The following is a 16,345-nucleotide window of genomic DNA, read 5'->3' as shown; positions in this document are numbered from 1 at the left end:
TCATGGATGTATATATGTCAAAACATCACATTGCACATTTTTAATATGTATAATATTTAGTATACAGATTCAATTTCAATAAAGCTGCTGAATATGCTAATGGAGTGTTACCAAGTGCTGAGAGGGAGACTAAATACAGCAAGATGTTTTCCTTGTAAAGGAGATACTGCATAGAAAGCTGAAATTTAGAAGAGACTTCATGATGAGTGCTACTCAAAGTGCTGTTCTACAAACCGTTACTGGCCCATAATAACAAAGAACTTGCCTAAGAAGGTAAATCAACTACCGCACTAAGCACACTGTTTGCTTCAGCTGATAAATTTTTTTAAACCAAAATTTCTTGATGAAGAAAGCAGTATACTGATAACACTTTCTAGCCCAAGCTCCTTATTAAATCACTGACTGACCTGTAACAAACAGTTCACAGACAGAACTGTACTTCTCTGCAGTTTTTGAGTAGCATTGTTTAGATCACACTCAGATATTTATTAAAACTCTCTAAGCCTATCGTCATCTGTATGATGAGAATAGTAATAATTGCTCTGGATACCTCAAAGAATAATCTGATGCTCTAATGAGCCATATGGCTTGCAAATAGCAGGCACCTATTAATTATGTATTACTGAGTTATGTATAATTATGTACAACCACTGAGTTATTTGGAGTCACTTAAAATAAAGCAATATATAAAAATAAAACAAGACACTTTTCATTTGCTCAGAATACTTGTTTTTAAAGTTAACTGAGGTTACAAACGGTTTGTTTTTCCAATGAATCGGTTAACATCCAAAAGTATTCAATATCGAGTCTATTAACAAAAGTAGACCTGTACATAAACTTATCTGATATTTGAATAATATACACACTGCACAATGACATCTATTTTTTATCAGAGCAATGTTTCCCAAACATAGAAATGCAGAAGTAACAATGTTACTTTCATTTTTCTGTATTCTAGAGATTTTAGTTTCTAGAATTCATAAACTGAAAATTGTTCACATAAGTTTAGAGTATTCGTTCGTTTCCGACAAAGAGATATTCTCTAAGAAATTTTACATTTTATAATCTTTCTTCTGAAATATGAGAAAGATATGGAATCTCCTGAGTTATATATGCAGCTAATACATTTTTTGAAAAAGTTATTTTTTAAAAATATCACAAAGTAATTATATATCCATAATATATGTTGCTATTCACATAACTCTTTAAGCAATATTCAAGTATATTTGTGCTTTATATGTTTACATTACATTAGAACTTATTTTTAGCTTTCAATAAAACTGTGTATCTCCAAAGATTTCTCAAATATTTAATAAATGAAGCAAAACAATAAAAAAAATATAAACTGCTACTATGGATTTTTCATCTTTCATTTTATGCATTTCCTCTCAACCATGTAATTTCCTGTTAAGGAATGTTGGTAAAGTTTTATCTTTATAATATCAACATTGCCGCTTTCTCAGCCTGGTGTAACAGTCAAGACATCGCAGCGTTTCTGAACATGCAGTTTTCACTCTGCCACATAAGTTGGAGCAATAAAATCTGATAGCACTGGTATTCATCATTTCCAGTTATTTCAACTGCAGGACCACCTTAAAACACAGATTGAGGAGAAAATATCAGGTTATATGAGACTGATGCTGATATATACCATATTCAATGTTTTCAAATCTCTAAAAAAGGGCATGAAGAACTCATAACAAGCAAGTACAATGCACAGTAACTGATGACACATGCCTGCCATAATCTATGGTTCGGAATCTGTTAGCATTTATACCAGGTTCTACCACACGCATCCTTCACACATGCAGCCCCACTCAGCCATCCTGCGAAGCCTGGGCTGCTTGTTTCGTTAATAGACATGTGGACCAGTAATCAAAGCACTCAAATGTTTGAGCAAATGCAGAGTGTGGAGAGAAGCTGAAGTTCATCAGAGATTTTAAAAAGTAGGATCGAGAAGATTGAATGGTGGGACAAGAGAGGTTGCAAGAATCACTGAGATTTGATCACTGAGATGAGATCACTAGAGAAAACAATGAGCAATAACAAAGAAACATACATATACAAAGATAATTATTTTTATTCCTCCTCACAACAACAGTTTCTACTGTTTAAATATTATTTTTCTCATGTAGTAAACATTAGGAGCGGTTACTGTTATTTAGCCACTCCACTGTAAATGTGAAGTTTTTGGACATTCATTAGTTCTGTCTTGCCTCAACCTGATTTTGTCATAATAACTACAAGCCATATTTTGTCTTCCATACTTAGAGGATCATAAAAGCAATTTTCTATTATTAGTCCAGTTAATAAAACCACTTATCGGGATCATAATTTTTTAATCATAAAAACTCTTCACAATCAATTAATTTTATGATTCTAAGGTAAAAATTTCAGTTTTATTATTAATGAGCATTGAAGCAAAAGAAATCCAGCTGTTAGAACAGCACTATTATTCTTTCAAAAATTACTTAATATGTTATGCTCAAAACTAAGTAATTGAACATTACAAGTTATAATTAATATCCAAAACTAGAGCTCAGAACATATTAACAAAGTACTTTCTGTGCTTAATTAACATAAAACATCAGGAGAAAAAAGACTAAAAGTGAACTATGAGTCTAAGAGTATCCATCAAAACGTAAACACTTGGCTGGGCATGGTGGCTCATGCCTGTAATCCCAACATTTTTGAAGGCCGCCTGAAACCCCATCTCTACTAAAAATACAACAATTAGCCAGGTGTGGTGGTGGTGGGCACCTGTAATCTCAGCTACTCAGGAGGCTCAGCCACAAGAATCACTTAAACTCAGGAGGTAGAGGTTGCAGTGAGCTAGATGGCACCACTGCACTCCAGCCTGGGCAACAGAGCAAGACTCCAACTCAATGAAATCCAAAAACCTTAAACATTCAAATCATATGACAAAATTATGGCAAATACCTTATATGCTGCTTCCAAGGAATGTATTAGATTCTGCAGTTCCTCTCTACTCATTTCAATAGAATATGGTTTTACTTCACCATTTTCTTTTACATCTAGATGCAGGCTTAAAAGTGGCATTTGTAATGCAGCAATCTTGTCACTGGAAAGTGCAAGCTGTTTAAAATTAGAAAAATAGCAATTAATAATAAGGAACTATAATGAATATGCATCAGAGGTTAGTTAGCAGTACATTTTTTAAAAGTACTCCTGTTTGCCATTAAGTATAGAGAAAGATGAAAGGAAAATTAAATTTATGCTAAAACGTATTTGAGGACTAGAAAGAGAAAGAAGAGCAAATAAAGGCGAGGAAATGGGTAAGAAAATAAGACAACCAACCAGCAATCTCGTGCAGAAGTCGGTATCTAGATCAGAGTCATGCCTGGGAAGTACTGAATAGGTCTAATATGCAAGAAACATAGAGAATTCTTAAAGAAGATTAAAGGCACCAAGAAGATAAAAGTTCATGTGCAAAGACAAGTGAGACCAAAAATACTGATAAACTCTCAGAAATTAAGATGCTTAATCTGGGCTGAGCACGATGGCTCACACCTGTAATCCCAGCACTTTGGGAGGCTGTGACAGGCAGATCATGAGCTCAAGAGATCGAGACCATCCTGGCCAAGATGGTGAAATCCCATCTCTACTAAAAATACAAAAATTAGCCGGGTGCGGTGGCACACGCCTGTGGTCCCAGCTATTCGGGAAGCCAGGCGGAAGAATCGCTTGGCCTCAGGAGGCGGAGGTTGCAGTGAGCCGAGATTGCGTCACTGCACTCTAGTCTGGCGACAGAGCAAGACTCTGTCTCAAAAAAAAAAAGATGCTTAATCCATGGTCAGCTAAGTATCTACCACACTACTGATAAATATGTTATCAAGATATCATCTTCAATTACAGCCACTGGACAGAAACACTCCGTACATTTACATCACTTCTTGATTTCCTTTTCTGGAGTATATCCTAGGGGAATTGGAAGAACCAAATATTTATAATACTAATACTTCTTGAAACGAGCATTGTAGCATCCTTGGCAGACAGCATTCAATTTTCCTGGAATCTGAGTCAGAGAAATCCACAAAAACTGAACCTTTGTTTAGAATGCTACCACTTGCAAAAAAATTATTTGTGCAATGATAAGAGACATCTTCCCTAAGAACCTCAAAGGATCTCCCTTGTGATACATACACACAGAATCAAATCTTGACATAGCTCCTCCATTCTCTCACCCCAAAACTGGAAGTATCAGCTTCAGGTTATCTATTTTATTCATAATTCTTTTTCTCAATATTTCCAATAAATGTTTCTTCAGCCTATGCTTGAATACCACCAATGATAAGGCACGTGCTACCACGAGAAAAGGTTATAATCATTTCCAGATACTCATATTTGTTTAAAAGTCCTTCCCTAGGTTGAACTGAAACCTATCTTATTGCAAATAATATACCTTAGGCCTTCTCCTAGTCTCTGGAGCCACAAAGTCATACAGCCCCCCTATGACTTTTAGCATTTTAAAATAAATGTCATGTTTCCACTAAGTTTAATCTTTTCCAGGTGCATGGTCTCAGTGTTTCAAAGCAATTTCACACACCATGATTTTAAGTTCCTAGTCATTCTTTTCTAGTTGGAGTACAATTTCCTTAAATCTCTCTTAAGTTTGGCAGCCAGAACTAAAAAGATTATATTACACTAAAAAGATGTCATCATCGAAAACAGAACATACTAGGACTATCTCTTGCTTGAAAAACTGCATTTCTACCCACGAAACATGGGCCTGATTCAACACTAATGAAGCTATACTTTGATAAACTAAATAACTAAATATTTCTTATATATGCTACCATTAATATCTCTCCCTTATCTTTTATTTATTTATTTATTTCTGAGACAGAGTTGCGCTGTTGCCCAGGCTGCAGTGCAGTGGAATGACAAACTTGGCTCACTGCAACCTCTACCTCCTGGGTTCAAGCAATTCTTGTGCTTCAGCCTCCCACCTCCATGCTCAGCTAATTTTTGTATTTTTTTAGTAGAGATTCAGTTTTGCTTTCTTGGCCAGGCTGGTCTCAAACTCCTGGCCTGTAGTGATCCACCCGCCTCCGCCTGCCAACGTGCTGGAATTATAGGCATGAGCCACCACAGCTGGCCTCCCTTTTATATTTATAAAAATATAAAATCTGAAATTGAAATTAAATTTATAAAATTTAAATAAATATTTAAATTAAAAATCCTCTGTATAGGTTGCCTGATTAATGTAATTTTGCTTCATTTGGTAACTGATTATAATTGGCTGTGAAATAATTTTGAACTTTGTGGCACATTATATGCTTGTTGTTTCTCTAGTTTTGTGTCTGGGCCAAGACCAGAACCACAGAGACTTCTTAGCTAATATAAATTCATCTGTCCTTGGGTAGTTATTTATCTGATTATGAACCCACCTGTTACCCTCCCACATTTTTCTCTACTTAATCTAGATATACAATGTAAGGCACTTAATCTAGGGTCATGCTAAAATCAAGAAACACAATGTATCTGTTTCCTCTTCATCTACTAGTCTAGGTATCTTATAAGGACAAAAAGTTGGTCTGGAATTGTTCTTTATAAACCCTACTGATAGTGACTCTCCAAAATGTATTTAAAACTGATGTTTTAATATCTTAGAGGTTTTCCTCCTAGAGGAAGAATCATATTTACCATTCTTAAGAAAGCTATAAAGTCTAGAAAGTTGTGGTCAAAAATATATGTTGACCAGGTGTGGTGGCCTGTAATCCCAGCACTCTAGGTGGTGGCCAAGGCAGGCAAATCACTTGAGGCCAGGATTCAAGACAAGCCTAGTCAACATAGCAAAACCCCATCTCCACCAAAAATACAAAAATTAGCTGGGTGTGGTGGCATGTGCCTGCAGTCCCAGCAACTGAGGAGGCTAAGGCAGGAGAATGGCTTGAACCTGGGAGACGGAGGCTGCAGTGAGCCAAGATCGCTTCACTGCACTCCAACCTGGATGACAGAACACAACTCTGTCTCAAAAAAAAAAAAAAAAAAAAAATACACACACACACACACACACACACAGATGTTGACTATATGCTGCCCCATCACTTATGTCATTTAATGCTTTACAGATCTAACTGAATTTATTATCAGTGTAATGTTATTATATATGGCTTGGATGTTTATAGGGTACTTATGCCCAAGTTAATGCAAGATGTAATTTAAACTATCTTTGATATTTATTTGAGATAATATGTTCTCAAAATAACAAATTTTAAATATATAATAAAATATTTCTCTGTATCTAAAAAATGAAATAAAAATACACATACTCATAAACAGATTCTTACCTTTACCTGCCAATCAAAATCCTGTAGCTGTGCAGAGGAAATAGCAACTATTTCTCTTAACAGAGCCTGTTTGATTTCATCTTTCCTACTTTTCACGCATTTCATGATAGTTTCTTGATGAGATGAATTCAACTGATTCAATTGCTGAAGTATCTATAAAAGTAAAAATAGGCAAAAGAGGCTGTCTGTTTAAAATGTAAAAACACGGTTCCACTCTCCTTTTACACAACTTTTAAACAACAGCAAAAGGAAAAGAAAAAAGAAGTACTTCTGTAATTATAAAAAAAATAAGATGAGAATGAGTAGCCAGAAAATAGGTTTTAACAAATTTCTACAAAATAAAGAGTAAAGAAAAAGGACTGATGGAAGAAGCAGCACAAAAATGAATACACCTGGAAAACACAAAAGCTGATATAGCCACGCAGTCAGTATCTCAAATCCCAAAATGGAAAAAGTTCTGAGCACTGACAGGATGCTCAAAGAAAGTACTCATTTGAATAGTTGAGATTTCAGATTTCAGATTTTTAGAGTAGGGATGCTGCACTGGTGAGTGTAATGCAAATATTGCAAAGTGAAAAAAAATCCGAAATCCAAAACACTTCCGGTCTGAAACATTTCAAATAAAGGGTACTCAACTTATATTAATATATCAGACAATGTAGCCTTTAAGGCAAGAAGTATTACAACAAGTAGAGAAGGATAGTAAAAGGGCCATTCAACAGAAAGACATACAATCACAAATCTGTGTGTACCTAACAGCATAGTTTCAAAATATATAAAGCAGCAAAACTTGGCAGTACTGAAAGAAATGAATAAATTCAATTCACAATTAGAGGTATTAATACAACTCTCAATAACTGACAGAAAGAAACAACAAACAAAAAATCAATTAATATATAGAAAAATTGAAAAACATATTCTATCTAAGCTTAGCAATATATAGAATACTACGTATGACAACTATAGAATACACATTATTTATAAATGTATGCAAAATTCACCATAATGTACCATATGCTGAGCCATTTAGCAAACCACAACAGACTCAAAGGACGGAAATAATACTGTTTATATATTTATTACTGTGTAATGAAGTCATAACTAATGAGAAAAGATAATCAAAAATATACTAAATGTGTGAAAATTAAGTAATGCAACACTAAATAAATAAATAATGTCAATCTCACTTCTCTTCCTGAGGACAAGGAGAGAGAAAAAAAAAATCCTTCCAAATTCATTCCATGAGGCCAGAATAAAACTTGACCCCTTGACAAGAGTATTATAGGGAGAAAAAACAAAACTAAAAAAACAAACCAAAAAAAACACCTAGGCCAGTATCACTCAAATATACAGGCAAAAATTGTAAACAATATATTGGCAGTCCAAATGAAGAAACGTATATATAAAAATAATAAATCATGATCAAGTGGAGTTTATTTGGGCAGTGCAGCCTTAGTTTAACATTTGAAAATCACATTAACAAAATAAAAAAAAATTATAAAATCAGGGAAAAAGCATTTGATACAATTCAATATCCATCCATTCATGATTAAAAATTCTCAGCAGTCGGGCACGGTGGCTCAAACCTGTAATCCCAGCACTTTAGGAGGCTGAGGCGGGTGGATCACGAGGTCAAGAGATCAAGACCATCCTGGTCAACATGGTGAAACCCCATCTCTACTAAAAATACAAAAAATTACCTGGGCATGGTGGTGCGTGCCTGTAATCCCAGCTACTCAGGAGGCTGAGACAGGAGAATTGCCTGAACCCAGGAGGTGGAGGTTGTGGTGAGCCGAGATTGCACCATTGCACTCCAGCCTGGGTAACGAGAGCGAAACTCCGTCTCAAAAAAAAAAAAAATTCTCAGCAAAGTTAGAATTGTAGGATACTTCTTTAGTCTGATAATGGACATCTATAAAATCACAGAGCTAACATACTAAATGGTGAAATAGTGAACACTTTCTCCCTTAGGTTAGTAATAGACATATGTCTACTATCACTGCTTTTTTAAAAGAAAACTGCCTGATAGTGTTAGCCAATGCACTAAGGTAAGAAAAATAAGTAAAAGCTGTTAAAGTTGAAAAAGAAAATGATTATATACAATTGTCCCCCCCAAAAAAGCTATATACAATCAGACACTATAAACAAATTTAGAAAGGCTGTGGTACACAAGATATATAAAAATCAACTGTTTGTACATACTAGCAAAATGCTACTGAAAAATGAAAGATCAAAAACATCACTTAGAAATAAAAAATATTTGTGAGAGTTCTACACTGAAAACTACAAAATATGAGAGAGAAACTAAAGCTAATCTAAATAAATGAGGTCCATCATGCCATGTTCATAGCCTTGGAAAGATAATGTTGTTAAGATGTCAATTCTCCCCACAAAAGATCTAGCAATTCAGTGGGATCTCTGTCAAAATTCCAGCAATTTTAGGCCAGGCACGGTGGCTCACGCCTATAACCCCAGCACTTTGGGAGGCCAAGGCGGGTGGATCAAAAGGTCAAGAGATCGAGACCATCCTGGTCAACATGGTGAAACCCCGTCTCTACTAAAAATACAAAAATTAGCTGGGCGTGGTGGCGCGCACCTGTAGTCCCAGCTACTCAGGAGGCTGAGGCAGGAGAATTGCCTGAACCCAGGAGGCGGAGGTTGCAGTGAGTCGAGATCACGCCATTGCACTCCAGCCTGGGTAACAAGAGCGAAACTCCATCTCAAAAAAAAAAAAAAAAAAAAATTCCAGCAATTTCGTAGGTTAACACTGAAAAGTTGATTCTAGAGTGTTATCTGAAAATATAATAGCCAAGGCAATCCTAAAGAAGCATGAGAATGAAGGTCTTCCATTATCAGATATCAAGACATAATTTAATTTAGCCTTAATTCTACAGTAATTAAAGCAGTGTAGGATTGGCCAATATACAAAAGTAGAGTAATGGAGGATGTTAAAGAGTCCAGATACAGAGACACACATATGTGGCCATTTGATTTACAATAAAGGCTACACAGCAACATTGTGGTGCAAGGATGGTTATTTCAATAAATGGTCAACTAGATATTCATGTAGAAAATTTTGAACTTGACCTCCACTCCATACACAAATACTAGTTCAAAATGCATCAGTGACATAATGTGAGAGCTAAACAATTAAGCTTCTACAAGAACACATCCAAGAATCTTCATGTCTTCAGCACAAATATTTCTGAAACAAAACAATAATAGTATAGCCAGCAAAAGAAATATTGACAAAGCAGACTTGTTAAATTTCGTAAGTTGTTTCACCAAAAGACACCCTTAAGAGAGTAAAAAGGCAAGCACATTAACAGAAGATATTTAAAATACATATTTCTAACAATGAGCTCATATCCATAATATCATCCAAATCAATATGACAAACATACATAACTCTATTTTTAGAAAAGTGAGCAACCTACACAAATAAGCTCAAATAAATTTTGAGCAATTCCACGGAAGAAGGATATCCCATGACCCTGCAATTTCACTTCAAGATATCTACCCTGGAAAAGCAGGTCTGAGTGTGCACAAGGAGACACGCAGTAAAGAATGTTTATAGCAGCACTGTTTGTAATAATAAGAGAAGCAATGACTAACTGCTAGTCAGTAAGGAGATAAATCTTATGTAATTCCTATCATCAAATACTAAAAGGAGTTAAAATACACAAACTAGATCCATGTTTATCAATGTAAAACAAAATGCTGCATTTAAAACAATTTACAAGTGCATACATATGTTACATTTTACAAGTTATACACTTAAACACCCCAAATAATTCAATACACTAAAAGATTCAAACATACATACAACATATAATACAAAACATGAAAACCACCTTCAAGAATGGTGATCTCTAAGTAAGGGTGGGATATCCAGGTGAGGGACAGGGGAATTTAGGTATCTCTGTAATGCTTTATTTCTGAAACAAACATACATATTGCAAAATGTTAACACCGTTTAATTGTGGTAATGGAAACGTATGTAACAGTTATATAACTTCTTGTTTTCTTCTGTAGGCTTTAAATGTTTCACAATTAAAAGAGTAAAACCAACAAAAAATAAACTGCAAAAACCTAGGACTTTCAGATTTTTCCATCCACAATTATGAGGTATTTGTTGTTATTGTTGATGGCCCTTGTATTATACAGTGCTCTAAAAAACTCAAAGAGAAACCTAAGTGTTAATTATTAAAGTTATAGAAATGTGCAGAGAAGTTACCTCTTCATCGGATAAGTTTTTACCAACTACAGCTTTGAAAAATTTGGTAACATCTTCTAAAACGTGGATCCATTCTTCTGATTCCCAAACAGTGTGATAATCTTGGTACAAAGGATAAGCTCGACCACAAATGCCATCAATTATTTTGTGAAGAAGCTAAGAGGAAAAAGGGAAATAAATGTACTTACAAGTAAAATGATAAAACAAATTTATCTTCCTTTTAGCAAACAAATGTTAGGAGATGTTCATGTTAACTGCAAGACCAGCTGAAGTTAAAATGTATAAACCACTTTTAAGATTATTCTTATTAAAAATTAAATCTCATAAAAATCCTAGACTTTCTATTATTATGTTGACCTTCAGAAACTAAAATTTTTTATGTTATAAATATTACATAATGAAAAAACTGAAAAGAAGATACATATAAAAGACACCATATTTATAGCATTGACCAAAGGACAGGACTTAAAGTCTCTTACTGTAGGCCTATAAGCTTCATTTTGCTTTGCCCCATTTTTGTAACGTTGATACTTTTTTTTTCTTTTGAAGGTCTCATTATGTTGCCTAGGCTGGCCTTGAAGTCCAGAACTCATGCAATTCTCCCATCTCAGCCTCCCAAGTAACTAGGACTGCAGGTGAGCACCACCACACCCAGCTCAGCAGTTACTTTTCTGCATTCTCAGAAAGTCTTCAATAATTTTTTCCTTTTTTTACATTCCTTTCTATCCTATTAGTATCTTCATATCAGCAATGGAAAGCCTAACACATATATAACTGAACATAGTGAGATAAGACTGTGAATTTTGGAATAAAACTATCAGTTCAAATCCCAGTTTCAGTATTTTTAAGTTTGATTTACATGTTCTGAGTCTGTTTCCTCTAGTGCTAAATGAGGATATCATCTATTCTTGTAATCTTGTTGTAAGGACTGAATACATGCAAATCACTTGGCACCTTCCTGGCATGTACAAAAGACATGTAGACATTGCTAGCCCGCATTACCATTCTTCTTCTTCTTATCACTACTCCTCCTCCTACTATCCATGCCTTCAACATCTATTAACTGAGATAACACAATGCCAGTACTATTCTAGGCACTTAACATTTAATAAGGTTATCTTTCTCAGGGGATATTCGTATCTTACAAGAGGAGTATTTGAACCAAATAACTTGGAAATGACACCTAAGCAGCAAGTCTTCCAACTCTTTTCCCCTAGATCACATTCCACCCCATTTTAACGAATAACTCCTTCTCTCTAACACCACACATACCAGAACACAAGCAACTGTTTCCAAATGGTGGCTAATATGCTATACAAACTAATTTTTATTAACCATAAATCCACCAACATACTCAATTTTGAATTCATTCAAATTCTCTATACCTTATCCTATATCGTCCCCATGCTAAAGCAAAACCCAGAACTCAAACTGAAAAATAAAAGCATTATCTTTTTCAGAATATGTTATTCATTCACAAATATGTAATGAACATTCCAGTTATTTAACAAGGTCATGGAAATGACCTTATTTAATGGCAAAGAAACTATAATAGCTACCACTATGGAGCCCTAACTAGGTACCATGCTCTGGACTGATCCTCAGTACAACTCTAAAGTTACTATGTTACTATTCCCATTTTACAAATGAGGAAACTGAGAATAAATAAAGGAAGGCCCTACCATAATAGAGCTTTAGTCCATTAGAAAAAGGCAAACAGGAACGATCCAAGATGGCTGATCGCTAACATCTCAGGATTGCAGCTCCCAGTAAAAGCGCAGAGAACGAGAGGATGCCACACTTTCAGACAAATTTTTGTCACTCACAGAGCAGAAGATTCCCAGTGGAGGAGCCCCACGGTTGCCAGCACGACTCTGTGGCCAGCGCAGCAGTTTTGCTGGCACCTCGGTGCAGCAGCTCTTGGTGAAGAGTAAACGGGACTGGTTCCCCTTCTGACCGATGTTTGGAGCTCCGGGAAGGCAGAGTCGCCTATTACGGACTCAAGAAGGAAGCCAGACTGGAGATTCCCGGGCAGAAAAGCACTATCAGTCTTAACGCCGCTGTTTTGGCAGGCGGAGTGGGTTGCTCATATTTCGGCCCTGGGAATTAACAACTTGGACTTCCACTCAGAGACCTAATTTGAAAGTTGGGAATTACAAAGACGACAGGTGGATAAATTTACAATGATGCGAAGAAACCAGCGTAAAAGGCTGAGAATACTCAAAATCAGAATGCCTCTCCCTCTAAAGAGGATCACAGTTCCTCAACAGCAAGGGAACAAGGCTTGATGGAGAACGAGTGCATCCCATTAACAGAATCAGGCTTCAGAAGATGGATAAGAAACTTCTGTGAGTTAAAAGAACATGTTGTAACCCAATGTAAAGAAACTAAGAACTCTGAAAAAAGGTTTGACGAAATCCTAATGAGAAGGCAATTTAGAGAGGAATATAAGTGAATTAATGGAACTGAAGAATACAATACAGGAACTCCGAGAAGTATGCACAGGTTTAAACACTTGAACTGATCAAGCAGAAGCAAGGATATCAGAGGTCCAAGTCCAATTTAATGAAAGAAAACGAAAAGACAAGATTAGAGAAAAAAGGATAAAAAGGAATGAGCAAAGTCTCCAAGAAATGTGGGACTATGTGAAAAGAACAAATTTACGTTTGATAGGTGTACCTGAATGTGATGGAGAGAATGAATCCAAGCTGGAAAATATTCTTCAGGATATTATTCAGGAAAATTTTCCTAACCTAGTAAAGCAGGACAATATTCAACCCCAGGTAATACAGAGAATACCACAAAGATATTCCTCAAGAAGAGCAATCCCAAGGCACATAATCGTTAGATTCACCAGGTTTGAAAAGAAGGAGAAAATACTAAGGGCAGCCAGAGAAAAAGGTCAGGTTACCCACAAAGGGAAGCCTGTCAGACTTACAGCAGATCTCTCAGCAGAAACTCTACAAGCCAGAAGAGAGTGGAGTCCAATATTCAACATCCTTAAAGAACAGAACTTTCAGCCCAGAATTTCATATCCTGACAAACTAAGCTTCACAACTGAAGAAAAAATAAAATCTTTTATGAACAAGCAAGTACTCAGAGATTTTATTACCACCAGGCCTGCTTTACAAGAGCTTCTGAAAGAAGCATTATATACATAGAAAGAGTATTAGCCTTTCTAAAAATATACCAAAAAGTAAAGAGCATCAACATAAAGAAGAATTTATATCAACTAACGGATAAAACAGTCGGTTAACATCAAATGGCAGTAATCCTAAATTTAAATCGACTAAATCCCCCAATCAAAAGATACAGCCAAAACCCAACGGTATGCTACATCCAGACCGTTTCACATGCAAGGATACACAAAGACTCAAAACAAGGGGATGGAGAAAGAATTACCAACCAAATGGAGAGCAAAAATAAATAAATAAATAAAAAGCAGGAGTTGCAATTCTCATATCTGATAAAATAGATTTTAAAGCAACAAAGATATAGTGGTAAAAGTATCAATGCAACAATAAGAGCTAATGATCCTAATACCCAGATACATAGAGACTTAGACTCAATGAGACAGAAAATTAATAAGGATATCCAGGACTCGAACTCAGATCTGGAACAAGTAAACTTAATAAATATTTATAGAGCTCTCCACTTTAAATACACAAAATATACATTCTTGTCAATACAACATCACACCTACTCATAGGTTTAAATGAAATATTGATTGGCCATTATTAATACCCATTTTTTTAGAATAAAGCAACATTTCTGCTCTCTCTCCCTCTTTTTCGTCCTCTTTCTTCCTCTCCTTCACTCCTTTTTTTCTTTCCTTCTCTAAAAAAAAAAAAAAAAAAAAAAAAAAACAGAATAAAGCAAACAGATAAATACATGCAATTTAGAATGATGGGGCCATAATAAAAGTATAGAGAAGGTATAAAAAGCTCAGAGAAGAAGCAAGGAAAAGGCTGTCTTAAAAGGTAGTTTGCCAGGCAAACAGGAGAGAAGGGCATTTCTAGACACAAGCAGCGGCATTTCCATAGGATGAAAACTGTAAAATCACACTGCTTGATTTAGCAAATAGCAGGCTATTTCGGGAGCGAGGGAGTGACATGAGACAAGGCTGGAGAGGTGGGTGAAACCAAACCAAAAAGGGCCTTGTATACAAGGCAAAAGAGCCTAGACTTCAGTCTGTGCTCAACCAGGAACAATCCTATTCACATATTTGCATTATTTTTTCATATATTTAACAGATTGGAAGATGTAAAAGAAGAGAGAGGGTGAGCCTGCAGGCCTCCATTTTCAGTGAAGGAGCTAAAGATTAAGGGGCCTCAATTGTTGAGGACACTCAAAATGGAGACAGTAAAGAGGGAGAAGAGACGTGAAAGAGGCCACGAAGGAAACCTAGAATGGGAGGTTGAGTGGCTGAGTGAAAGTGGTGGTGCCACAAACTGAAAAGGAGGCTACAGGAGGAGTAAGTCCGGGGGAAAGAAGAGCTCAGGCAAGGGCACACTGAATTTGAGGTACCTGTGGCAGAAGGCTGACACTCAGAGAAGAGAGTCTGGTTTGGGTTTACGTTCTTGAAACGTCAAGGAAGAAATTTTTGGCTGGACCCAGAGATTTAGGAATCATCAACATATATGATAGTAAAGGTTATAGTAAAAGTAAAGGTAAGGCTACACCTTACCTAAATGTGTAGAATGAAGACAAGGAGAGCCTAAAGCCAACAAAACACTCAGAATCAATAGATCTGAGTATAAGTTCCAGCTTTGCCACTTACTGGCTGGGCAACCCTGGGCAAGTAACCCAAAATTTCTGCGGACATTTCAGCTTCCTCACTTGGAAAATCAAAGAAAAGAATTCGGGTGTGTTTTTGTTTTTCTGGATCCTGGCAGGAAGTAAGTTAATTCCTTTCTGTCTCTCCCACACTTTTTCCAGTGTAAATGGAATAGAGGAAACAGGAAGACCAAAATTGGGGCTCATAAAAAAGATGCTCCACCAGGTCACAGGCTATGTCTCACTCACTATTTTACCTCATCCCATCCGAGCGCTCAACGTATGGTAAACTTCAAAGAAAAACTGGCTGAACAAATGAATGAGGTTGCTTCTTCCAGATTCTTACAAGCCAGGTTCTTTGATAGAATGGAAGTCAGTGGGCATATCACCTCTTGGGACGACTCTAACTAAAGTAACTCTCCCAGTTATTTCGCTTCCTTCAAAGCACCCTCAACGGGGGGCAGGGTCCGCTTCAGTCAACGCCACATAGTATTCCCAGCACCTAGCACTGTGCTCGCTGCCAGGTACGTCTGTGTTGAATGAATGAAGAAAACGTTTGCGAAGAGGCAGCAAACACCGACTTGACGTCAGAAGCTTTCAAAGCCCAGTCTGAGGCAGGCGCCTGCGGGCGTTTCTGCGCGGAAAGCCCCTGGAGCGCAGGGCGCAGCCAGGCCAGGGCGCAGAGGTGGTGCCCCAAGCTGTCCTCCTAGGCTCCCCAGAGGAGGCGGGGACCCGAAATCACGCCCCTTCCTCCTCCCTTCCCTAGGGAGCTTGCGAAGGCGTCTGGGTCGCACCAGGCCTGAGCCGCTAGCCAGACCGTACCAAAGCCCCGGCCCCAAGCCGCTTACTCAGGGACCCCCCCCTCACCTGCGGGCCCCGCTCGGCCGGCAGCTTTTGCAGCCGCCACAAGGGCGTCCCCTCTTCCGGCTCCATCCCTGAGAGAAGCTGGGGCGTGGGTCACGTGACAAGGCTGGCCGCGCGTCCTAAGCCGCGGCTTGCCACGTGACTCTCTCCGGAG

The 16,345-nt window shown here is 37.1% G+C and overlaps 1 protein-coding gene across 3 annotated transcripts; it reads right to left on the bottom strand.

Annotated features, from left to right (window-relative positions):
* Positions 1-712: 712 nt before the first annotated feature.
* Positions 713-16,286, bottom strand: COMMD8 (COMM domain containing 8). 3 transcript variants are annotated; one of them, XM_002745868.6, is made up of 5 exons: positions 16,195-16,286; positions 10,552-10,707; positions 6,315-6,467; positions 2,941-3,096; positions 713-1,592 (listed from the first exon to the last, which is right to left on the bottom strand). In XM_002745868.6, exons 1-5 carry the CDS (start codon positions 16,258-16,260, stop codon positions 1,572-1,574), a joined length of 552 nt encoding a protein of 183 aa, XP_002745914.4. In that variant the 5' UTR covers positions 16,261-16,286; the 3' UTR covers positions 713-1,571. The 3 variants fall into 3 exon arrangements, with proteins under 3 accessions (XP_002745914.4, XP_008991635.4, XP_008991636.4); XM_008993387.4 differs by having other exon boundaries at positions 6,321-6,467; XM_008993388.5 differs by lacking the exon at positions 16,195-16,286 and adding an exon at positions 12,234-12,516.
* Between the last annotated feature and the right edge of the window lie 59 nt (positions 16,287-16,345).

Source organism: Callithrix jacchus, chromosome 3 (genome assembly GCF_049354715.1).
Source record: "Callithrix jacchus isolate 240 chromosome 3, calJac240_pri, whole genome shotgun sequence".
NCBI classification, from domain to species: Eukaryota; Metazoa; Chordata; class Mammalia; order Primates; family Cebidae; genus Callithrix; species Callithrix jacchus.
This window is presented reverse-complemented; position numbering and strand designations above follow the sequence as displayed.